The 25,219-nt window shown below is 40.8% G+C and overlaps 2 protein-coding genes across 21 annotated transcripts in view; one reads left to right on the top strand and one right to left on the bottom strand.

The window, feature by feature from the left end:
- CBR4 (carbonyl reductase 4) overlaps positions 1-25,219 on the top strand; it is a 34,931-nt gene that overhangs the window by 8,904 nt on the left and 808 nt on the right. For 6 of the 11 annotated variants that reach the window (XR_008309031.1, XR_008309029.1, XR_008309027.1 and 3 more), the window contains 5 exons: positions 3,291-3,425; positions 3,775-3,933; positions 4,874-5,003; positions 16,644-16,740; positions 19,782-19,830. Coding sequence is in view for 4 of the 11 variants with exons in the window: in XM_053257746.1 (XP_053113721.1) it covers positions 3,291-3,425; positions 3,775-3,933; positions 4,874-4,956 (377 nt within the window). In the remaining 7 variants the exon portion in view is untranslated. Of the gene's footprint in view, positions 1-3,290; positions 3,426-3,774; positions 4,811-4,873; positions 5,004-16,643; positions 19,743-19,781; positions 19,831-25,219 lie in introns of those variants that run through there. The other 5 variants (XM_053257749.1, XM_053257748.1, XR_008309030.1 and 2 more) reach the window with 4 other exon arrangements.
- PALLD (palladin, cytoskeletal associated protein) overlaps positions 11,311-25,219 on the bottom strand; it is a 329,355-nt gene continuing 315,446 nt past the window's right edge. For all 10 annotated transcript variants that reach the window (XM_053257735.1, XM_053257738.1, XM_053257736.1 and 7 more), the window contains 6 exons: positions 23,062-23,156; positions 20,859-20,991; positions 18,864-19,071; positions 16,596-16,761; positions 16,123-16,256; positions 11,311-13,327 (listed from right to left, as the gene is read on the bottom strand). In XM_053257735.1, coding sequence (XP_053113710.1) covers positions 13,155-13,327; positions 16,123-16,256; positions 16,596-16,761; positions 18,864-19,071; positions 20,859-20,991; positions 23,062-23,156 — 909 coding nt within the window. In that variant the 3' untranslated portion in view covers positions 11,311-13,154. The remainder of the gene's footprint in view (positions 13,328-16,122; positions 16,257-16,595; positions 16,762-18,863; positions 19,072-20,858; positions 20,992-23,061; positions 23,157-25,219) is intronic.

The raw sequence follows: 25,219 nt of genomic DNA, 5'->3' as shown, positions 1-25,219 counted from the left end.
TCTGCGCAGTAACTGCTGCAGTAACTGCAGGGTGTGTGTGTGTGTGTGGAAGAACTACTGGCTCACCCCCCACCCAGTAGCCATATCCTCAGCATTGGGGTTTTTAAAGATACACGGAGGTTCACGGCAGGGGAAGGCATATATATAAGGTAGGGGTGTGTGTGTGTATACACACACACACACACACACACACACACACAGTATAGTGTATATAGATAGATAGATAGATAGAGTGTGTGTGTGTGTGTGTGTGTGCACATATATATATATATATACACACACATACTCTCTCTCTCTCTCTCTCTCTCTCTCTCTCTCTCTCTCTCTCTATATATATATATATATAGTGTGTGTGTATATAGATAGATAGATAGATAGATAGATAGTGGTAGTGGTTAGTGTAGTGGTTAGAGTGTGCTGGACTAGGACCAGAGAGACCTGAGTTCAAATCCCCATTCACCCATGAAACTAGCTGGGTGACTCTGGGCCAGTCACTTCTCTCTCAGCCTAACCTACTTCACAGGGTTGTTGTGAGGAGAAACCTAAGTATGTAGTACACCGCTCTGGGCTCCTTGGAGGAAGAGCGGGATAGAAAATGGAAGTAATAATAATAACAACAACAACAACGATGTCTGGATAAAACAAACCGGTCAATAACACATCTGACTGTGTAAACAAGAAATAATAAAACATCGGGAAGGACTCGATGTCTGGATAAAACAAACCAGTCAATAACACCTGTCTGTAAATAAATAATAATAAAACGGCTGATGTCCAGACTAACCTTGTGCACACTGAGAAATGTTTTATTCCCCTGCCCACCAAGGGGAAGGGTGATCCCCCCCCACCGCCCCAGCCTTGCAATCCATCCTTACTTGTGCAGTCTCTGTATCTCTCAGAAATATCTGGGAGAATGGGCTGCAGAAGGAAGATAATATAAGAGAACTGCCCCTCCCCTTGCTGTATGCACGAAACATTTTTCATCATGTTCACTGTTAGTTTGGATGTCAGCTGCTATTTTCAGAAGATATTGGTGCAGCACGAGTAAAGATATTAAGTAGCTTTATATCTTTATTTGAAAGGGTTGACTGTATCTTTTTAGCCTACTTTCCTTAAGGAAAGTAAGCTTATGAGATCACCAGGCATTCTGTGTGTCTGTGTGTCCTCCCACTACTAGCTTTGCAATGCCTGGACCAAATTTGGTTTTTGAACCAAATTGGGTACAGTTGTAGGACACATAGGGACACCTCAGTGGCATAGTTTGTGATGATGTCATCCACCCTGATTCAAGATGGCAGATGATCTGCAATTGTTGACAACACCCCATAAGACACAGAATTTACATCTCCATCTGATTCAAAGACAACTGGATCCTCTCTCTATTCATACTGGACTTCCATATGCCTAGAAGGTTAACTTATGGAGGACTGACTTGCAAGTTGTATTGCAAGTCAAAGTAAATATTTACTTTGGGTCTCTTAGCAGCAAGGCTGGTTGTGAATTTTCCCTTTACAAATTGGTGGTTCTACATTTGTTTACCACTGATAAGTCTTTGTACATTTTTATATACATTGTCTATGTCTATGTGTTAGAAGAGAGTGTTTATTAAATATTTATTTTTACATTACTTTTTTACTTCATGATATTTGGAAATGTTGCATACTTACCCCATATATAAATCAGATAGCTTTTAATGCCTCATGCATATTTTTTAAAGAATTCATTTTAAAAAAAATTCCAATCTTCAGGCTGTCATATGCTGATGGGTTCTTGTTGGGTCCTTTTGTAGTTTGTGATGATGTCATCCACCCTGATTCAAGATGGCGGAAACATACACATTTGAGGCACAAGTGGGCTAACTTGTGAACTGCTTAACCAATTTGAACCAAATTTGCTACAGCTGTAGGGACACATAGGTGCATCTGTGGCATAGTTTTGTGATTATGTCATCCACCCTGATTCAAGATGGCAGACGCGTGAATGTTTGAGGCGAAAGTGGGCCAACTTGTGGACCATTTAACCAATTTGAACCAAATTTGCTAGAGTTGGAGGGACACATATGGACACCTCAAAAGCGTAGTTTGTGATGATGTCATCCACCCCAGTTCAAGATGGTGGACATGTGAATGTTTGAGGCACAAGTGGGAATCGATTTGGACTAAATTTGGTACAATTGTAGGGACACATAGGGACATAGTTTGTGATGATGCCATCTACCCCAATTCAAGATGGCAGACATGTGAACATTTGAGGCACAAGTGGTGCAGTTGTAGTGAGTGACACAAAGGGACACCTTAATGGCGTAGTTTGTTATGAAGTCATCCACCTCAGTTCAAGATGGCGGACATGTAAACATTTGAGGCACAAGAAGGCTAACTTGTGAACTGCTTAACTAATCTGGACCAAATTTAGTCCAGTTGTAGGGATAGTGAAAGTAAAGTAGGCAGATTAGTTCTTACCAGAACTACTTTTTAAAAAGCGATTCCTTTCCAGAGCCTAAAAGATTAATAGAAAAGTGCCCTGTATATCATGATTGTAAATCATTGCAATTCTGAAGTATCCCTTATTTTTTAAAATGTTGCTAAAGCAAAAACATTTTTGCACATAGGTGCTTAAAAAATTAAATAAATAACATGATAAGCCAAAGATGGATTGAATATTTGAGATGCTTGGTGCCTTTTTTATTTAGTAGTTTGACTTGATTTCAGTCGAACTACTTGATTTTCATATTATTATTTTACATAAAAGAAATGGGTATAGCATGTTGTGAGAAGAAAATGGAACATTTAAAATTGTTTTTATTTCAGTCATTGGGTGACTAAAATCACTTTCTCTTAATTTATAGATAGAAATTTTTGCCCACACAGCTTCTTTGGCACAAGCGAACACAATTGTGCTCGCCCATTGAATAGTGCTTGTTAGCTTGAGAATTAAAGTCATTTTTAAAATTTGCTTATCTACTTGTCTGCTCTCATTTTCCCACTATTTGGAACAAAACAAGTTTGTGAATGTGAATGTTTATAGAGTTCTGCCACTAACAATTTTAAACACATTATTAATATACAATAGACTCAGGAAATATTTGAATCCAACCTACTTAGATATATGTTTTTTCTTTGGTGCTATTCAGCTAACCCCACGTATGGTGCTATTGATGGGAATAATTCATTACATACTTATTTTCTCTCTTTAGAAGTTCTAAAGTACACTATCATGGTGGGGGATGGGAAGCTGCCTTGTTCTTGCTCTTGAACTGCACCTGCCATTTGCTTTGTTTCACTTTGTTTTAGGAAGTATTGTTGGACTGAAGGGCAATTCTGGTCAGAGTGTATATAGTGCCAGCAAGGCAGGATTAGTTGGATTTTCACGCTCTCTTGCTAAAGAAGTAGCAAGAAAGAACATTCGGGTCAACATGGTTGCTCCAGGTTAGTTTTGAGTTAAGTTGCTTTTCCCCTTAAGGGTCCAGTTCGGGCAGTACTCAAACTGGGCCATGATCCTGTAACATGTGGTAGGGGAGCTTAGGCATGCATGTCTCTCTCCCCATGAATTGCTTGATTGCAGTGGGACAGGGGGCATCTGAACTGCCCCCATGCAATTAGGTGAAACACATTTCTAACCTTTTTTCACTCATTTGATTCTCAGTTGAGTTGACGTGAGTTTTGACAGATGACTCTGACTCCTGGGAGGCTATGCATAGGTGACAACTGGAATTATATCCAGATTTTACTAGTTCTTGCTTAAACAACATCTTTCTTCCCCCTCCTGCTTCTTTAGGCTTCATTCATACAGAGATGACAGCACATCTGAAAGAAGATCAGTTGAAAAAAACTATTCCTCTTGGACGATTTGGCAAGCCTCAAGAAGTTGCCAAAGCTGTGCTCTTTCTTCTGGAGTCTCCTTATGTAACAGGCCATGTTCTAGTTGTAGATGGAGGTTTGCAACTTCTGATTTAAAAGCAGTTTTGAATTGTGGGGGAAACTTACTTAATAATTAAAAGTCACAACCAATATTAATAATTGGGATGATAGCTGTTTTGCTAGCATTCTGAATCAATTATACAAATTATGGGTGGTCTGGCAGACTTTAAATCATGCGCTTGCAATGCTGCTTGTAGTTAGATAAGCACGTTCTCTTTGTTTGCCACTAAATGAGACCTCATGATTCCTACACACAAGAGGAAGGGAGGATTTTTCTGGAGAACTAGAATAACTTACGTTAAAGCTTTTTCAATGACCTTCTTTAATGTGCAATAAAAGTTAAAAGTTCAAAAAATTCAAAAGTTTAAAACTTAAAAACTAAACCACAGATGTAACAAAATAGCAGATGTTTTGATGTAAGACATCATCCTCAGTAAGGTGGCTGAGTTTTGTTCTTAAATACAACTCCACAGCACACCATGATTCAGCTAAAGAACTAAAGGTAATCAACCAACCCTGTGCAGCTCCCAGTATCACATACGGTGGGGGGTGGGGGGGAACTGTGGAAGGAGGGAAAAGAACACAAAAGCATGATGAAGTTCATACACTCAATAACCAATGAATTTCATTGCTTCCCTCATTTCCTCTTTAACATTTATAGTTGGGTGCAACTGTTATCTATATATGGTTTCTCTGATTTTTCGTTTCCTCAGATCTGTCTTCACAGCCAAGGCAAATATCTTTGTATTCACTATTCTGCTTTGATGTTGTTCTTTAGCATGCACTTCCCATGGTTTTGTTCTATCTCTATGCTGTATGTCTGCCAGATGTTCCTTATATCTTTTTATCAGGGGTTGACCAGTTTCGCCAATATAAAACTGCATGCACTCTAAGCATACCATTTTATATATCACCCCTTTTGTCTGACACCTCCCCTCTTTATTATCACAAATTAGGCAGTCTTCAGCTTCACATTTATCATCATACAGTCTTGATTTTACTAAGTACTGTCTCAAGGTCATCGGAGCTGTACAAATAACATTCACCTCCAAGCCATGTTTCTTAAGAATCCTTTGTGCCTCCCAGGTAAACCTTTAATATTGTCAGTGACTGACCAGGAGAGAAATTTTGGGGTCATGGTGACAGCTGGTTGAAAGTGTCGACTCAGCTGTGAAAAGGGCAAATTCCATGGAAGGAATCAATAGGAAGAAATAAAACTGTTAATATGATAATGTCCTTCTACACATCTGGCCACTAGCTTGGGTGGCTTTAAAAGGGGCTTTTATATTTATTTATTTATTTATTTTTGCATTTTTATACTGCCTTTCGTTAAAAGATAGCCCCAAGGCGGTTTACAAAAGTTAAAAACATACAATAAAAACATCATGCTAAAGGTATAAAAACATATAAAAACAGGCATAAAACAATACAACAGATAAAAAACACCCAGAAGCAGCAGTAAAAACGATTATGTAACCATTAGACTTAGGCTTAGACAAATTCACAGAGGACAGTTCTATCCATGACGTCTGGTGGCTGTATGGGGCTTGTTCCAGTCCCATATAGGCCTGTTGTTCCAGCAAGGCTATTCTTATGTAACACTCCCCCCACCCCCTGACCTGTTAGAAATCTGCTAGAATAAATGAGATTTTAAATGTAGTCAGTCTGGTCTGCAGGCATTGTGTAAAAATATTGGACAAGTAGATAAAATATTTCTTAGTTCACTTAAGAATCCTCCTAATGAAATCTAACAGTATTTGAGGTACATCACATTTATCAAAGCAGCGTTCCCACACTTCAATTTATGCTTGCGGGCTGTAATATTGTGCCAGAATGCGTAGGCCAGCGGTTCCCAGCCAGGGTTCCTCCAGATGTTGCTGAACTACGTTACATGGCAGCTGGGGATGATGGAAGTTCAGCAACATCTGAAGGAATCTTGGTTGGGAACCGCTGGACTGGACTTTTACATGTTGACAGCTGAAAACAAATGTCTGATAAATATGCATTTCTTTTTGTGAGTAATTGTTTAGTTGGCACAAGAATTTGGTTTCCAGGAAAGGAAGAGGATATATTGAAAATGTATCTTGCAATGTTTGAGTTCTGCCGCTGCTGTTATCATGGTGAATTTCTACTCCCATCCTTTGAAACTTTAAGATTGTCATTGCCTCTGCGGATCTGTTGATGAGCCTCACTAAGCATTTTAAAAGGTGGACAAATAGGCCTTTACATAATAATTTGAGATGTTTCTGTTTGTGGGTGAATTCCCTGTGATTTAGCATGGCAGATATTACTATTGAAATATAAAGTACTAGGAGATTTGGCGCTGCGTCTGCCCGCCTGCCGGGTCCACCTGCCATTTGCAGCTGCTTCGGCTGCCCGCCATTTGCTGCTCCAGTCATGGCAGCCTCCTGCCATTCGTGGTCACCCGTCTGCTGGGGTCGCGGCCCACCAGGGCTGCCGGTTGCAGCTGCTCCAGCTGGCCACCCGCTGGTCACGGTCGCCCACCTGCCAGGCCCACCTGCTATTCACAGCCGCCATTTGTGGCTGCCCGTCAGCTGTCTTCTCCCTGCTGCCCTGGCGGCCAGCCATTCACTGGGCCGCCGCTTCTCCCTGCCCTCCTTCCCACGGCCGGCAATTCGCTGGGCTGTTGCTCCCCTCCCCACCCCACGGCCCCCTGTTGCTAATTGGCAGCTGCCATGCATGGGATTAGCAACAGGTGCACCTAAGAGAATTAAATATATAGAAGATACTCATTTTTCAGTTTACATCCTCACCATCCCACATTTTCCTCTATTTTTGCCACATTGACTTCTGTCTGCATTTATAACACCAACATGATCTCAGTCTAATAATGTGCCTGAGTGTGTGTTTTTATAGCAACAGCATTTTTAAAAAAGAAAACAGGGCTGTTATAGATTTGAGGTCTGAGTCACCTCTGCTGTGATCATTATCATGTTGAACAAAACACAACAACAGATATTTTCTTCTACTGATTTGGCAAGCAAAATGTTTCTATAAATTATTGGTTAGATCTTGTGACATACCAGCAATGAAATTAACCACACAGCCAACTCATTGTAGGAAGAATATTCCAGTCTCTATATTATTACTTTGCTGTCAAAAAGTATAGCAGGTTTATTTTCAAGGCTGTATTCATGCCTGAAGCAAACCTAAATGGTTCTGTTTATTTTGATATCACTTTACTTACATAGAGCAGGTGGGATGCAATTCATTTATTTTACTTTCATGGCTGTTGTAGGTAGGTATGTTGTATTAGATACTAATCTTGAATTTGAATACCATAATTCCTATTTTCTCTAGAGGAAAGCTGAGGGTGGAAGAAATGCATTAGGTTTAGTAGTTTGACATTTCACTGCTTTAGTTAATGGCGCTAACCTATCAAGTTCCAAAGTTTAACCTTTGCATAAAAACCTAGACGATGCTTTTCAACTCATCTGCAACAAGGCTAGAAGTGAAGACAGCCTCAGTTACTGTCCAGAGATAGTAACAGGCTGCTGTGTACACAAGTCCCATTGTTCAAAGGCCCTGTGTGGCAGTCCGGGCTATATTCACACAGTTTCATTCAGATGCAGGGGATAGTGGCGAGGACTGAGCCCAGCCCCTTCACTGCCACCACTTAGTACCCTAAGTAGGGCTGTGTGTTCAAAGACCTGTCTGCTGGTTAGGTATTTTGGATGGTGGGGAAAATACATGGAAGAGCTGTTTGTGAACATTTCCTTTTTTTAGGGCGAAGTATGCATGGAAACTTTTATCTGGATCAAGGCAAATAGAATTATTTACCCTTTAGAATAAGATTTATGGACAATTAGTTTACACTTTAAAACTAAAGCTACATTCTATATTTAGCAAGTTCGGAATCCTGCATTGCTCTGTCTGTCTGAAAAAATGCCTAAGAATTTAACTAGGGTTCCAACTATTGGCCCTATGAATTGGCTGTTACCATTTAACATATGCACCCTATTACCTCAGTAGTTCATAGGATCAGGTCTTAATAGGATCAGTCCAATATGGAATTGCTTTTTAAAATTCTGATCCAGACTAAAGGCATTTACAGATGAGGGGATATTCCATTTGAAAACAGGAGCTGTTTATGTTTACCTCTTCTGTGTCCAGATCACATAGCTCCCTTTTGCACTCCATATTAGCAGTGGTAAACGGATTGCTCAGGCTGAATACTTCATGTGCTATTATGCAGTACCACCTGTTGGTCACTTGCAAGAAATCAATGATGAAAAATAAACAACTTTAAAAAATAGTCTCAATTGATGTGACTTTCATCATGGAATTTCCCACAAATGACCAGTAGCCTGCTGGCAGTGCATAATAGCATATGGAGGAAGTAATTAGTCTGAACGATCCTTTGACAATTAGTAGTACAGGTCGAGTATCCCTTATCTGGACATCCAAAATCCGGAATGCTTTAAAATCTGGACACCATGCTGTAACAACACCACCACCACAATGCCTCAGCTCACTCAGCTTGGTGACTCTCCGGTGGCTCCCGGCAGCATGCTGCTGCTCCGAGCCTTGCGCCATGTGTTTTGGTGCCTTCTTTGCCTTTATGTTTGCCTGCCAGCACCACGCTTACCCTGGTTGCGAGGGTGTAGGTACGTGTCCTATCGCGGCTGCCGGCTTTACTCCTCTTCCGACAGCCCAGAAGAGCCTCTGTGGTGTGAGCGCGCTCCATGTTAGGCAAGAGGAGAGGAGGCAGAGATGGATGGAGGCCAAGCGTGGGAAGACCAAAGGAGGAAGTAAGGTGAAAAATAAATGGCTAGAGCCAAGGGGTAAGGAGAGGGGGAAAGATCTGGACCGAGGGTCCGTGAGGGAGAGTTTTGAGCTTGGACTTAGGGACTGTGAGGGAAAATATTCCAAAATCTGGAACAGTCTGAAATCCAGAAAAGTCCGAAATCCGGAACACTTCCAGTTCCAAGCAGTCTGGATAAGGGATACTCAACCTGTATGTAGTGTGAAAGGGAGCAATGTAAACAGCTTCTATTTTCAAATGGAATATTCCCTCTTCTGGGGATGTGATCCAAGTTAATCATGACTCAGTCACTGAAATTAATGAGACTTGTTAGTCATATCTCTTTGATTTCAATAGTACTGTCAGCATGACTAGCTTAGTTTGGATCCTGCCCCAAACCTTAAATCCGTATTTACTGCTGGATCCTGAAGATCAAGGACTTGCCAACTTATATGTTGCATGATAGCAAGTGCATTCATTTACGTCAGGGCTGCTCAGCTTCAGCCCTTCTGAAGATTTTGGCCTACAACTCCCACAGTCCCTGGCCACAATGGCTGGGGATTATGGGAGTTGAAGTCCAAAAACAGCTGGAGGGCCTAAGTTGAGCAGGCCTGAAGGGTTGAGCACCGTATTGAAAAGTCTAAACCCACTATGACTCAAAACTACTAAAAAATGTGTTCTGCCAGTAAGGTTAGCCCTGTTCAGGCAATTGTGAATGCAGTGGATGTTTGCTTCAGAGTTTACAAGGCTTATAGGTACAGTCTTGTGGCCATTGTAGCTTAGTTGGCTGAACACCTAATAGGGGTGTTATGTACTGACAATACCACACACACAATTTACCATATAAATGCAGAAAAATTACCAAACTAAAAACCATGCATGTCTGAACTTAACCCCATTACTTCATAGGAGATATTCTCAAGGATATTAGACCTATTATTCTGGATGCATAAACTTTATGTAAACAAATACATATTCCTATGCTTTTTAAACAATTAGACCTTATTTAAACCCACATAACAGTGGTCCTGCAGGCATAGCAGTTTGTGAATTCCTTAGTGAACATTTTCCGTAACAAGTATCTAGTGCAGGTGTGCTCAACTTGGGTCCCCCAGCTGTTTTTGGACTACAGCTCCCATAATCCCCAGCCACACTGGCCAGTAGCCAGGGATTATGAGAGTTGTAGGTCAACATCTGCAGGAGGGCCGAAGTTGAGCAGCCCTAATCTAGAATAATCTTGTCTCTGTGCTTAATTTAAACGAACAAACAAACATGGAGGTTAGTATTGCCATATAAGGGAATCCAGTGTGTGCTTCTACTTAATTCTTGTTCCTTCTCATTAGCAGAAATAACCCTTTCTTTCTCCTGTCATAGAGGTTCTCCAAATAGCCACTGTTTCAATATTTCTTGGATATGCACAATTATGATCTTAGCCAGGATATTACAACAGCACTGTGGCAAACAGTCATCTAATCTGAAACTGTTCTTCCATGGTGATGAGTGGTGTGTGTGTTTAATTAACCAGAGAGGGCACCATGAGGCTTTTCACCATATTTGTCCCCAACACATAGTGGTCACTTAGTAGGGATGTGCATGAATCATGTTTTGAGATGTGATTCAGAACATATCCCTGCCCCTTTAAAACGGAGGAGAGTAGGTGCATACCTGCGCCTCCTCTGCTCACTGCCACTTCCTGAATCAGCAGCACTCCTCACAGCTATTTTCATGTGCTGGTGCTCTCCCCTAGCTGCCCCCACACAACGCTAGCACACACACACTGGCGTCCATGCATGTGAGGTGGCCATGTGTGTGCATGGGGGAGAGCACCAATGGCAGCATGTGAAGATAGCTGTAAGAAGTGCTACTGATTCAGGAAGTGGTGGCGAGCAGAGGAGCAGGTATTCACCTGCTCTCCTCCATTTTAAAGGGACAGAGGATGTGTTCCAAATTGCATCTCAAAACACAATTCATGCACATCCCTATCACTTAATTTGATCTCATGTATCCATTTGCTAAGCCCTAATTCAGAAAGCCCTGCCAAGATATCAACACTTATCTGGGACACAATTAAGTGACAGCAAATACATCATAAGAATGGTGTTGCCATCATGACTTACCATGATTTAGGCAACAGGAAATGTGGCCCAGGTGTCAGGAGGGGTCGTTTTCACAATGGGATTCATTTCAAAGTACTAATGCTTAGGTTGTAGCCATATAGCAGGACTGAAACATGCAAATCAGAAGCAAATCTCACTGAGATGAATGGGTCTTATTCCTTAGTAAGTGGCTTACATATGGCTACTGCTTCTATTACATACCTCTGTGCAGTAGCAGTGGGGCGCCCACACGGCCTCCATCTGTCTCAAACCTGCATGCACACTGTTGGAGCAGCTCTATGGCTGTTAAAAATAGCATAATTTTCTATTATTCATAATGGGAGATGATAACTTCTGTGTGATGCTATATTTAGCAGCCACGAAGTCCCTCCAGCAGCGTGCATGCAGGTCTGGGACAGACAGAGGCAACATAGGCCCTCTGCAGTTAGGTTTTGTGGGAACCCTGCGCAGCATGTAAACCTGTGTGCTTGTTAAAGCTTCAATACTCTTTACCCAGAAAAACACAAAGTAATTGATTTGTATAATATTTATTGATGTTAAACCCACATATCAGCACAACAATCCAAAGTAATATGATTGTACATTTTTTATAAATACAAATAAAAAGAAGCAAAATGCTACTAGTGAAGCTAAAAAATAGTCAATTAGCAAGTCACATTTGAGAAGAATCTGGAAAGTGGATGATGCAATGTAACTTGGCTAGAAGAAAACAGAAGAGGAATTTTGTATGACAGTACAAATATGTATGAATTTCCTATAACTGGTTGTAACCACTTGCAGCAGTTTGCATAGGATAATAACTATCTTTTGTGCTAAAAACTTGTATTAGTCACTAAAACCTGGTTTGTGTACTTAACAATGAGGTGCAAAGCAATACACATATAGCAGTAATGCAAAATATATGGCGTGGTACATAATACAAAACTTTTTTTTAAAAAAGTACTGCACTTGAATAACTGAGTTGAGATAAAAGATTTCAACACTTTTAATTATAAATAAAGTACTATAAGCGTGCTTCATATAAGGAATACAGTGTTGTCCTTTTATCGCAAAGTACTCTTGTACCATTAAAAACTCATTTTCCTGCCAGATCCACTTGAAACATTCTTCTACTCCCTCCCAATTAAAATTAATTGATTTTGAATCCAAATTGCTTAATGCAATCGGAGTGGAGTCTAGATAGATGCAGAACTGGTTTACATTGTGAAGATTTGTCTTTACCTTCTTCATAAGGTTCCTGCTATTGGCAGGGTTGTTGTGTCATGCTGCAGTAGGCAAGAACACAAAAATGTAACTTCTAGTACACATGCATGCAGTGTTTAAAATGTAACACCATTTGCTTATTATTCTGCATTCCCCATATCTACTAATCTATTCTCTATGGTGTGTGCTTATCACTTAACCCTATATTGCAGACTCACTCCTTTCCCACTTACTCTATACTCCTAATAATCCTCACTTGTGTCACAAAGCTTCTTGTCAGTCAAGTGTCCAGTATAAAAAAAGTCCTAGCATTCAGGTAACCATGGAATTTCAGAGACATGAATTGCAATATTTCCTTATGTATTTTCATTCTCTGAGAAAGGTCTGGCCTTTCACCCTGTCCCATCCACTTTTACACATCTAACACTGTAAAACAATCCTATCACAACATCCATATTTTTAAATTATTTCATGACTGTGTTAGCCTGGCAGTATTTTTTTTAATATAAGTTAGCCACCTCTCAGATGGCACAAGTCAAAATGAAGCCTTCACATGTGAAACTTCTTTGCCCATACTAAGAACATTTAAGGCAAGTTGTTCTTTTGAGAACAGAAAGCCATTTATAGAGATGCATTTCATTTAGATATCTTCCTTTTCTTATCTTGTTTTATTCCTTCAATATTGCACATTTTCACTGTCATCAGAATGCATTCCTGATACATTTACAGTTATGTTGTAGCCCAATAAAATGTCATTATGATGTGTTATAGCACCTACAACTTGCAAAGGCACTTAGTGATATGTTCTGCACTGTGCTTGCCTTTGAACAATCTCATTCATTCCAGCATTTGGCACTGGTGAATAGGATTATTCAAAACAATACTACCCACATAGTAATAAAAGACTGTTAATAGTGAAGGTGGTGTGTGTGTGTGAGTGAGAGAGAGAGAGAGGCTGTACATTTCTATTGAATAATCACTACCTACTCTAATTTGGTATCATGAGCAAAAAATACATGATTAAGGTGTTGTTTATCTTTTGCACATAAAAGTTTTCTGCCTTTCATGTAAAGTGGCATACATTATCATTGGTCAAGACAATGGCTTTCAGTGTTTTCACTTTGAAAGAAAATGGTAGACCTGAGCTAAGATTTACAGATCATCACTTTCTACCAATCCAGACTGCAGTGTCAGATGGCCTGGGTTTGCTTCTGGCTGAAATGCAGCTTTGATGTCTAGTCCTTGGTCAGAAAGTGCTGCATATCTACTAGCTGAGGGACGCACCTTCTTTGGCTTAGTGGTCTGGGATTGTTGTTGCCATTGAGCTAGAGAAAGAAAAAGAGCAGTTAGTGCATTAATGTTAACGCAAGCATTATAACACACCAGCAGCTATAAAATGACAAGTGCATTATATTCCCTTTGGGAAATCACCCCTCTCTTCAATTAATATACTCATCTAGATCCAGGAAAACTGTTAAACTGATGCAAACAGATATGCATTAGGGCTGTAAGAACACAGGGGCTTAGATCAAACTGTGCCCCAAATTTACCAGAATTCCCCCCTGTATTTATTGGTGATACAAGAGACATTCTCTTTAATAGCTCTGTTGTTCTCAGAAGCAGGGGAGCAGAATCTTTAGCAGCTTTACTTTTAATAGGACTCCCAGAAGAGAGTCCCCTCTGCCTTTTCCTTCTTGCAGTTCTGGTAAAAAATGTAGGGTCTCTTGGGGATGCTATTTTTTTCAGGGACTGCTGCAATGGCAAAAAATTAAAATTCCCTGCACCTTTCCCAGGGCTATGGGGTGGTGGTGGTGGGGAGACTCAGTGCTCTTCATGAAGTCCTTTTAAAAGTGAAGCTGGTGCCAAAGATGCTGGTGTCCCACCTCTAGCAGCGACAGGGATAAGAAAAATAATTTTTCTTGTTTCCTGTGTCTCTGGTAAGTATTGGGTGGGAGGAATTTGGGAGTACTGAGTGGGAGGAGTTTGGGTGGACACAAAACAGGGAGCACCAAACCAAGAAAAAGAAAGAGACACCTCCTCAGTGCGTCTGAGAAGACAACTTTTATTGCTTATTTCTTTTAATGCTGTCCAGAATGTTCAGCTACCGTATAAGTAGTCTGCTGCATGGTAAATAGTGGCTTTATGTTCTTTGTAGCAGAGTACACCTACTGCAATTGAACCTACAGTTTTGAACCACTGTGAATTTTTACCTATACAAGACAGATTCTTAAAGATTCCTTGCACCCCAGCCATAAGAACATAGGAAGCTGCCCTATACCAAGTCAGACCATTTGTCCATCTAGCTCAGTATTGTCTACACAGAGTGGCAGTGGCTTCTCCAAGGCTACAGGCAGGGGTCTCTCTCAGCCCTATCTTGGAGATGCCAGGGAGGAAACTTGGAACCGTATTCTTCCCAGAATGGCCCCATCTCCTGAGGGGAATATCTTATAGTGCTCACACATGTAGTCTCCAATTCAAATGCAAACCAGGGTGGACCATGCTTAGCAAAGGGGACAGTTCATGTTTGCTACCACAAGACCAGCTCTCCTCCCTAAGCCATCTTGCAGATGAATTCCTAGTTGGGATAATGTTTAACTTGAGATATCATGAGACATGCAGTTGTTTTTGCTGGAAATGTAGGATCTTCTCAGCATTAGTCACTTGGGAGTATATTAGAAGTTTCCTTACTAAGGTATTTCTCCATTAATTCTAAACTAAGTTTGGTTGTTTACCCAAAAGGAAAAAAGGCATTTTCCTTTCCTTCAAAGCATGCTACAATAGCTGCTCTGCCCAGCCTTCTTCTCCCAAGCTGGTGGCATACATACCTGCTCTCCCCCCTGCCCGACACACACACTCCAGCTCTTTCCCTCTGTCTTCCATGGTGATGTGCAGACGGTGCCATTCTTCCCCTCTCTCATTCCAGTGTGACAGCTGCTGTTCCTCCCCACCCGCCTGCCCACCCACCCAGCACTCTTCCTCTACCCTTTTCAAAAGCCAGAGGGGAAGGGACAAAATGAAGTGTGGAAGCAGAGAAAAGGATGCTGTTGTAGCCCAGCCCTCTCCTCCACACTGCCTCTTGTTTCTGAAAATACTGGAAGGTGGGAGTGGAAAAGGAGAGCAGCAGTGCTGGTTCCAGTGCTCCAAGAAAGGTAAAGGAGGAAAGAGCTGCCCCATCCGAGGGGGTGGGGAGGAAGCCCAGTTCTGGGGCACTGATGGAAGCAGTAAGCAGCTAATTCTCTACCTCCAACAATCCACTGCTGAAGGTGGTTACCTTGCCCAGCTTCATTAGCAGGTCAGCCATCAATAGATTGTGACAGTTATCAGAGCCTTTTCTTTTGCATCCATGGCTAGTGGTTCAAAGATCATTCTTAGAAGTTCCTTGCCTCCCCCTGCCACACCCTTTTATGCTCTCTGTATTAACTCTGGTCTCTCTGAATCTGCTCTCAGTTACTCCTCTCTATTTTCACTTTTCCAGTCCCACAGATCTCTCTGCATCCCACATCTTATCTTTTTAATGCTCTGTTTCAGACGACCTTTCCCCCTGAATATAGGACATTCACCTTCATCAGTTTAACACTCCACAGGCCTGTCCACATGTTACCTGGCAACAAACTTGGGTTTGCAATTGGATGTACACTTCAAGGGAGCTGGAGCCAATAAGTGCAATGGAATGGAGACAAACATGCATTTCTAAACATGTTTGTCTCATCACCTTACATTTGTTGGATGAGCACGTAAAAAATACCATGTGTGAAATGGCCCTGAGGGAGCCTCTTTCACAGGCAGACCTCCCAAGTCTGGTTGCAACAAGCCAGAAGAACTGACCCCAGTTTCCTCATTTCTGCATCCAGGAAAAGTAAATGCAATGCAAAACATAAGTGCAGGCATTCTCCCGCCCCCACTGTGGATGGAAATATATGTAGATATTCCCACAGAAAAGTGGGAAGAGGCCAAACAATGGAATTCCTCCAGGGGTCAAAACAGTCCAAGAGGGGACTGCAAGTTTACAGGCTTTATCGAGAGAGACAAAGCTGGGTCGAAAATGGTTGTTGCATCAGAGATCAGCGAGACATTTGAGCCAATTAACCCAACACCTGAAGCAATCCAAAGAATAACTTACTATAGACATCCAATCTTGCTGTGCAGGACACAATACCGGCTTCATTCTTAGCTGATACAGTGTACCAACCAGCATCTTCTTTTGTTGCTCCTTGAACAAGCAGGCAAATGTAACCATGGTTATCCTGGTGCATGCTGAAAGAGAAGTCAATCGAGAAGGTGAGACAGCTACCTTTAATGGTGTCATCAGAATAAGGATGTTAAATGAGACAATAAGAAGCTAGTGCTTGAGTTCTTTATTTGGACTAATATCCTATGTAAACTTAAATGAAAATTGTTTATACTCTTCAGTAAAAGTTTCCATAGCTCCTGCTGAGGTTAATATGCATAAATAATTCAGTTCATTTCAGTTTCGCATTTTTACAATGAAATATTATTTTTCAAATCTAGTATAAAAAGACAGTTGGGTAAGATGCATTCATTAATAAACATAGTTTACTATTAATCAGAAATAAAACAGCAAGTTAATCTAACCTCAGTCTCTCAGTGTTATATGTGAGTGATTCATTCTCTTTCTTCCAGAAAATCTGAGGGTGTGGCACACCTAAAACCCGGCATTCCAGTCGCACAGGATACCCCTCAGCTACTCCAGTATTCTGAAGCTTCTCTACAAATACAGGTGGCTTGTGTGCTTCTTTTGCTATTGCAAAAAGAGAAACAAGTAGTGGTTTTCCCCCCACAGTAATGAAGATTTCATATTTATTTCATGTTGCACCTGAGCAACAGGAGCATGTGACATATGATGGCAATAGAAAGTTAATGTCCCCTCCACTTGCTGCTTTTCCAAGGTGCTGTTCCAGGCGGAGGCCCAATGCCATCCTCTGCCTGGAACAGCACCTTTGTATCGTCTTGTCTTTGTACTTCAGAAGACAATACAAAGCACCACCCAGGCAAAGTTAAACACAATCCAGTCTCATTGGTTTCACTAGGAGAGCTGGCCAGGTTCTTATCTCTCTCCTTTACCCCTGAAAACCAGGGACTCAAGTAATTCCTTGACTTACATACTGTAATTTTCTCTTCACATGCTAAGAGGCCTTTTAAATGTGTAGCTCCCACACATCTGGGGTACCATTTCAATTAGTACCTGCTGTCACCTTGAATACAGTATTTACAGAAAAATGACAACATACTCAATCACATGGGCCAATGCCAATATCATGGGTCTCCCTCATGGAAATTCCATTGCATCTCTGTCCCTCCCTACTGGGTGGATCACTTAAATGCTACTCTACTGATGTATCTCCCATGCAGACAGAGTAATGTTTAAAGGTCCTCGTAGTCAAACCCTGTCCTTCAGTTGTTGCGCTGAGCAAACTCATCGCTACAATTTTAACGACTGTGAATTGAATTCAGATGACCAATTCACCACATTTGGAATACGCAATAATAGGGAGGGGCCATAGTTCAGTGATGCAGCACAGCCTGGCATGGAGAAGGTCTCCAATTCTTGACATCCTCCATGAAAAGAATCCCAGGAGAGCTGAATCTCACCCTGGAGAGCTGATTGCAGTCAGAGTAAACAACACTGGGCTAAATGGATCAATGATATAAGGCAGCTCCATATATTATCCTGTTCAAGAACGTCCTATATGCATTTTAATACTTGGGGTGGGGGGTGGAGATAGGTGCAGAGGTGGTTTACTCACGCACAGTCCTTTCTTCCAAATTATACAAAAGATACATGTATAATTACACATGTGAGCATTTTTCTCACAAGACACCTCAGTTTGGTCTTATTTGAGAGCTGGTTTCCCAGGCTCTGGTATGAAGGCACATCAGACAGAAGCGTTGCTGAAGTTAAGCAGGTCTAGGTCTGACCAGTGCCTGCATGCATGACCACGAGGGAGCAGCAAAAGTGCTGCCTTGAGTTCTAGCATGGAAGGAAAGTAGGATACAAATTAAATAACTAAACAAAAGATATTATTAGAAAAAGGTGATGTCTGCTGGAGGTCCTTGTGTAAAAAACCAGCTCAGTCATTAATTCCCTTGGTATACTTGGGCAAGTCACCATCTGAACAAGAACATACAAAACTGCGTTATACAGAGTCAGATCATTGGTCCATCAGGCTTAGTACTGTCCTCTCTGATGGGCAGTATCTCTCTTGGGGTACAGGCAGGGTTCTCCCTCAGCCCTACCTGGAAATGTCAGGGACTGAACCTGGCAACCTCTGCATACAAAGCTCTACCACTGAGTAGTGAACTCCCTACCTTTTAGATCAGTGATCTTAAAGGAGCACTTAAGTCTCCCATAATATGGGATTATTAATATAAAAGTACTAAAATAAATTATATGACATTAAGGTACTAAAATATTTTATACAAAGTATATTGAGCACTTATAAAAAGCACCATATACATTCTAATTATGATTGTATTTTTCCTGAATACTATGAGCAAGTTAGTATTCACAAAGAATTAAAACAAAAAAGTAGTACTGATTATTCCCAAACCCTAAAAACCTGATTGGGAAAAGGAATAATTAGGCAGCATCCAAATGAGTTAGTCATGACTAAGCACCACTGAACTCAATGAGACAAGCTAGTCATGACTAACTTAAGTCCCATTAATTTCAATTGGGACTTATTCATGACCAACTCTGGATGCTGCCCATTGTCAAGGAGTCATGTTGCCTTCAAAAAGAGCAATGCGGCCCCATCTTACAATCCTCAGGTAGCACAGCATCCTCAGAATAAATGACTCATTTTTGTATAGCAATGTAGGAGTTCTCCATGGCAAGGTTACCTGCAACAATCAGTTCCAGGCTGAATGTGTTTTGACCAGCTCGATTGGTGGCAACACACGTGTAGATGCCAGCATCCCTTGCTGTGACAGGCTCTATGATTAGGGAGTGTACACCATTTTCTCGTACCAGCATTTTGTGGGAGCTATCAGAACGTATTAATCTTCCATTGAGTTGCCAGCTGATATCTGGAGTTGGTAAGCCACTGACCTTAAACAACAGAACACAAGGGATTTCAGTGAGATGAGAGCATAGAAGAGACTACAGAAAATATATTGGCATTTGTCTCAGCACATTGGATTCTGGTGCATCAAAAGATCATAAATGGACCAAGGTTCATCATCACCCTTTCAGTTATAGATTTTGCAGCACTACTAGAATTGGATGATGAGGCACAGTTCTAGTTAAAAATTCCATAATAGCATTTATATATTGCAACACACAATGTGGAAAGATGTTATGTGCCATCCATCATCATCTTAGTGTTCTGCGATCCATTAATAACAAGATGAATTCTTTTCTCTATGACAACGGAATGGAGCCAAGTACTATAATTTTTCCTTTTAAAGACTTATGTTGTTGAATCCCAAATTTCCTTCCAGCTATGTACTACTCATCATTTACTAATCTGCATTTTCAAAATGCTTTCAACCAACTGCAGCTTGTTGAAAGGTGTGTCTCATCAAAGCAGTTAATGTTTAGAAAAGCTGCCATGAAGAGCCCAGGAGAGTTTCAGAAGCAGACATGTAGAATTCGGAGTTACTTAATTCTGTTACTTGAACTCCCTTCAATGGGATAGTGTTTTTTTTCCAACCTTTGTAACATTTAAAAAAGACTGAATGAGTTAAAGGGAATGGAGATTAAATCTTGCTATAAATTTACAGTATGTGTTGCACATGTTTTTCTTTATTCTTGTGCAGATATGTTCCACAAGAGAACTTGCTTTTGCATCAGTTTGCTGTTGTTCAGGTGAGTGACTTACAGTCCAGTCCTAGAATTTGCTTAAATGGAATGATCTAACAAGTTATGCTAACATAATGTCACAAATCTGGCACCGTGCCAACACTGGAGGCCGACAACATGTTAGTTTCAAAAGGAAGCATAAGAGAGGGCTGTTGGACTACCTCTAGGCATTTATTTACTTTAGATGTTTATCTTGCCCATCCTGAGTATACCTTGAGAGGCTAAATTCATTAATCAAAAGTCAATTTCCAAATGGATGGAAAATGAACATATTTTATTTGGCATGTCAAACAAGATAAAGGGCATGTTAAATAATATATCAGTTGGCATAATCAAACAAGGGAAAGTTTCTATTCATTAAAGTTTGTTCAACTGAGTAAGAAATTCTCTATTAAAACCCCCAACAACCTGTATTGATGCTGTTAATATTCAAATAGTGAAGGAAGGAATGAAAGCCAGCCAACACATTTCAAAAAGTTATTGAAAAGATTATTGTATGTATTGGATACTTCAACTGAAAAGTGAGTTTTTGTGTGTTTGGGGGACACAAAAGATTAAGTTAGTCAACATCTGAGCTACACTGTGCTTGAGAGTTTCTTTGAGACATGTTCTGCTGCTTTCATTGACTTAGTCTTTCCCCCTCTAGTAATTCAGGCACTATTTTGGAGAGATACTGCTTCAGAGTCACTAGAGGGAGCACATACTTTGTCTATGAATCCTGTTTCTGGAACTGTACTATGTTTAGTTGGGAGTCAGCCTGTATGTATATGAAGTGATCCGATTCATTTCAGCAATCAGCTCAGTAACCAATGGGCAACACAATTTTTATGGACTCATTTGATATGCAAGCAACAGTGTCAAAGATTTAAAGTGAAAATATGGCATTTGTCCATATCTATTCTTTGGACTTAACCTTTTGACATTCCAAATCACTCCCACACCACCATATACTTGACAAAATAGATATTAAGTAACTGTAAAATCCAATTGAAGGTGACTTCTATTCAGAGGTTAAAATTAAACTGAAAATGTACCTTGCAGTCCATTCTGCAAAGTTTTCCTTCTTGAACTATCAGATCCCCTGGGGCCTGTAGGAAATGAGGTCGGAAGAAGCGTTCCTGGATTGGTTCATTTTCATCTCCACTGTCCCGTGATCGAGATCGAGGTCTAAACAGAACATACAAAATACACTCATTTTCTCAGGTTCTGCACTACCCATTTGAGTAATTATGTAGAATGTACAAATGTAATCACAACCACACACTCCACACCTATCCATTGTGGCTCAGTCTGACACAGTTGTTACAGTCTGACAGTGGTTATCAAGGCAAATGTACCTTCTATATGCTGATTGTCAGTTGCAATGACACTGGGACAGGTTGCTATCTGTTTGTTGGGTATGAGGGATTAGTCTGAGATACCTAGAACGTTTGTAGAATCCCAAAGAGGTGGGTCACTCCCCAACTCCCTATAATACCATGTCATGTTTTCCCCCCATGTATCAGCCCTGCACAGTGTTGCTATGCTGTATCTCCTTAGGGTGACAGATTGTTTATTGTTCCTAGGATAGCAATGATGACCTGCACTGTGTATCAGCACATTGTCCTGGACTGGCTCATAGGACTCACCACAGACCGGGACATTTCATGTTGTTCTTGTCATTTACATTGCACAATTGCAACACTACCTCCTGAAGTTCCATTAAAGTCAAACTAGAATTTGAACTAGATTAAGATTAGTGGGATTTACTTCTGCATCTTAAACAAGTTCTCATTTTTTTTAGCAGAACTGGGAGAACTGATTAGTATCAATTCAAGAAATCAATAAAATGAGTAAGAAGCTAAGTAAGATGTGGGAGAACAAAGGCAACCTTTGTGTGTCTAAATTTATAAATTTAGAATATAAATTTAAAGAATATAAATTTAAAGAATATAAAGAATATGAATTTAAATTGAAGCTCCCCCAAATACGAGTCACATAAAGTTTGCTCTATTATACCACAGCTCTAACACCGTGCTGACAGAAGCTTCAAAACCTATGAAGTGCCAGATGTTAGAAAAACCACTATGTTTCAATTAATTTTGAATATATTCCAAAGAAGAAACACTCTATGGAATGGGCCAGCTATGCAGATCTCTCATTATCTTAAAAAAAAAAAGAAGTGTATGTAATGTAGCTTGGGAAATAAACAGGCACAATCTTACCAAAGTTATTAGGTTAAACTAATTTCAGTGAGAGAGATCTAAGCATTAACTGTTCCACTGAAAAAGGATGGAACTGAAAAATGATTAACCTTGGCTGGATTGCGCTCGTTACTATTTATCTTCACTTTCCCCTGCCCCTCTTGTCTCTCTTTGCCCCCTTCTTTTATCACAACCATCTACATTTTCAGTTTAAGTACTATCTGAAAACATTCCCACACACAATAACTAGTTTTCATTGCACAAACCCACTACTGTTCTAAAAGATTTGACTGCATACCAAGATTCTTACTAGGTAAAAAAACTTTTTTTTTTTTAAATTTTTTACACTGCAGATTCCCATACCGCAATTTTTCCTCAAGTTTCATATGCTGAAACTTCAGCTAGTTGTAGGTGGGAGGAAAGGCAGCACCTGAATATTCTGTCTAGTGCATTCCAGGGCAAGATGGACTTCACACTCTACAAAGCAGCCAAGTCCTACCAGTGTTTAATACAAAGTATGAATGTTGTGTTTACAATGGAACACACCAGTAGAACTCAACTGCTGAATAAAGACTGAATCAGTCCCAAGAAACACTGCAAAATGGATCCTAAAGTACAAAATATTCAAAGGCCATAAACATTGAGAGAGAACTAAAGAGTGCCATTACTGTCAAGACCAAACAGCTAATCTCAGTTTTAACAGCAGTTTTCAATTATTTAAAGCAGTATTCTATGGAACATTGAATTTTCCTTGAGGTCTCTCGCGTTCACATTTTTAATCGTTTCTATTGTTACTGTTTTATGCTGTAGCACAGTTATCCTGAACTGTGCTACAGTTCAGTAGCAACTAGATTCAGGATGGGGTTATACAAGCTTTTCAGCACTGTATAAGTATGCAAGAGAGATCCAGCTAATCAGAGAATTTCCTGTGATGAATGGTTCACTGGGTCAGGAATACTGGCAAAGCAAACTTTATGGGAAACAAACAAGATAGCTGTCTTGAAGTTACAAAGAACAAGTACAAAGTTTGAGAAAAAATGAACAACTATGGTACCTTCTGATATGAGGCTGGCTAGGGGGTGTCCGAGGACTACGTCCTCTCTGGTTGACAGCTTGGACCATCATCCTTCCAGTGCAGCTCACCCTGCCCTATCAATCATTTAAAAAAATTGAAAATATTACACTGTTTGACAGTTACACAGAATAAGTGTCATAATGATTAAGACTACCAAATATTAACCTTTGCTAGTCACACACTTTTATTCAGTGTGTTTCTGATAAAACATTGAGATGTTGTTTATTGCAATGTGTGTACAGTACATCCATGATGTTCTGACTACAACTTGCATAGCAGGAATGTCTGTATGTCCTTCAGCTGAAGGGAGGTCTGCAAAGAGGAGAGGAGGTCTTGTGGTAGCAAGCATGACTTGTCCCCTTAGGAACAGGGGAAGCTGCCATATACTGAGTCAGACCATTGGTCTATCTAGCTCAGTATAGACTTCTCAGACTGGCAGCTAAGCAGGGTCCACCCTGGTTGCATATGAATGGGAGACTAGAAGTGTGAGCATTGTAAGATATTCCCCTTAGGGGATGGAGCCACTCTGGGAAGAGCAGAAGGTTCCAAGTTCCTTCCCTGGCATCTCCAAGATAGGCTGAGAGAGATTCCTGCCTGCAAACTTGGAGAAGCTGCTGCCAGTCTGTGAAGACAATATTGAGCTAGATAGACCTATGGTCTGACTCAGTATATGACAGCTTCCAATGTTCCTAAAGAGGCAGCAGGCCTTGGTGGGGGGGGGGACTGCCCACCCCTGATGATGGAAAGAAAGTGCAAGATACATAGCAGGGTATATAGCTACCGCTAGTGATAGGTGCAGGTTTTGGCTGTCCCTTGGACAAGATTACTTCAGTGGACCCCACATACTACTGTTGTCCACTCACTTCCCCACTCTTTCTGGGGAAAATCAACACTACTACCCAAAGCGAGAGGGCAAGTCGCGTAGCAATGACTCCCACTTCTCCCTGTTCCCATGGTTGTTCAACCACTTGGAGAGAGCCATAAAGCAGGCAGGAGCAAGGACTGTATAGAAGCAAGTCCAGGAGACTCCCGGAATCAGCAGAGCTCCAATGCCAAACCCTGATGCCAGGCCTAGCAACCATAGCATATCTCCATCACTGGTGGCAGCATGCCGCAGTCTGCAGACAAGCTTGGAACCAAACACCAGTGGGCAGGTATTGCCACTGTAATCATCAGTGTAGAAACACTGCCATGCCAGGCCACTCTGTGATGGAATGACAATATACATCATATGAAGCAGTGACTGTGTAAACTCTGAAAACAAATCCCCAGTTACATCTATGCTGTCCCACTCATTTCAGTGGGACATCTTCGGTGCATAACTTTGTTGTGTTATTGTATCCTATGATTTACTATTAAAATCTCATGCACATTGAGATCTGTAGGTCCTAGGTTTGCTGCTACAATTCAAGACAACATTATTATAAAGATCACTTCTAGTACAGGAACAAGTAAAGCTTTTCATTTTAACAGTCAAACGGGCTTTAAGTTTACATTTTAAATATAGGTTACAATTACTCAGCACAATCACATGTATGACTACATGGAGGACACCAGGAGAAAAGCAGTTGCGGGTGCAAATCTGTTTATTGTTCTCTGCTGCAGTTAACCTGCAGTAAAGAACACTTTTGAAGTGGAACTATTGATTGTACAACTTTATAAAAGAGCAGCAATATCAAAGCCCTTTCTAGATTATTCTGTAAAGTAAGGTAAGTGTGCCGTCAAGTCGATTTCAACTCCTGGTGCCCACAGAGCCCTGTGGTTTTCTTTGGTAGAATACAGGAGGGGCTTACCATTGCCTCCTCCCACGCAGTACGAGACGATGCCTTTCAGCATCTTCCTATATCACTGCTGCCCAATATAGGTGTTCCTCAGAGTCTGGGAAACATACCAGCAGAGATTTGAACCAGCAACCTTATGCTTGTTAGTCAAGCATTTCCCCGCTGCCCCACTTAAGGTGGTACTGTAGTGCAGTAAAAAAGTAATTGGACATATTTTTAGAGGGGACCCACTTGCCTGCCCTCAAATCACGATTTTTCTCTGCTAGGACAATGAAATCCTTCTTCCAGTAAATTCAGTGCTAGTTAGTAAATTAAACTGCAGGATGAGTGCAATCCTGCTGTATAGTCCCCTATGC

Source organism: Hemicordylus capensis, chromosome 5 (genome assembly GCF_027244095.1).
Source record: "Hemicordylus capensis ecotype Gifberg chromosome 5, rHemCap1.1.pri, whole genome shotgun sequence".
Lineage (NCBI taxonomy): Eukaryota > Metazoa > Chordata > Lepidosauria > Squamata > Cordylidae > Hemicordylus > Hemicordylus capensis.
This window is presented reverse-complemented; position numbering and strand designations above follow the sequence as displayed.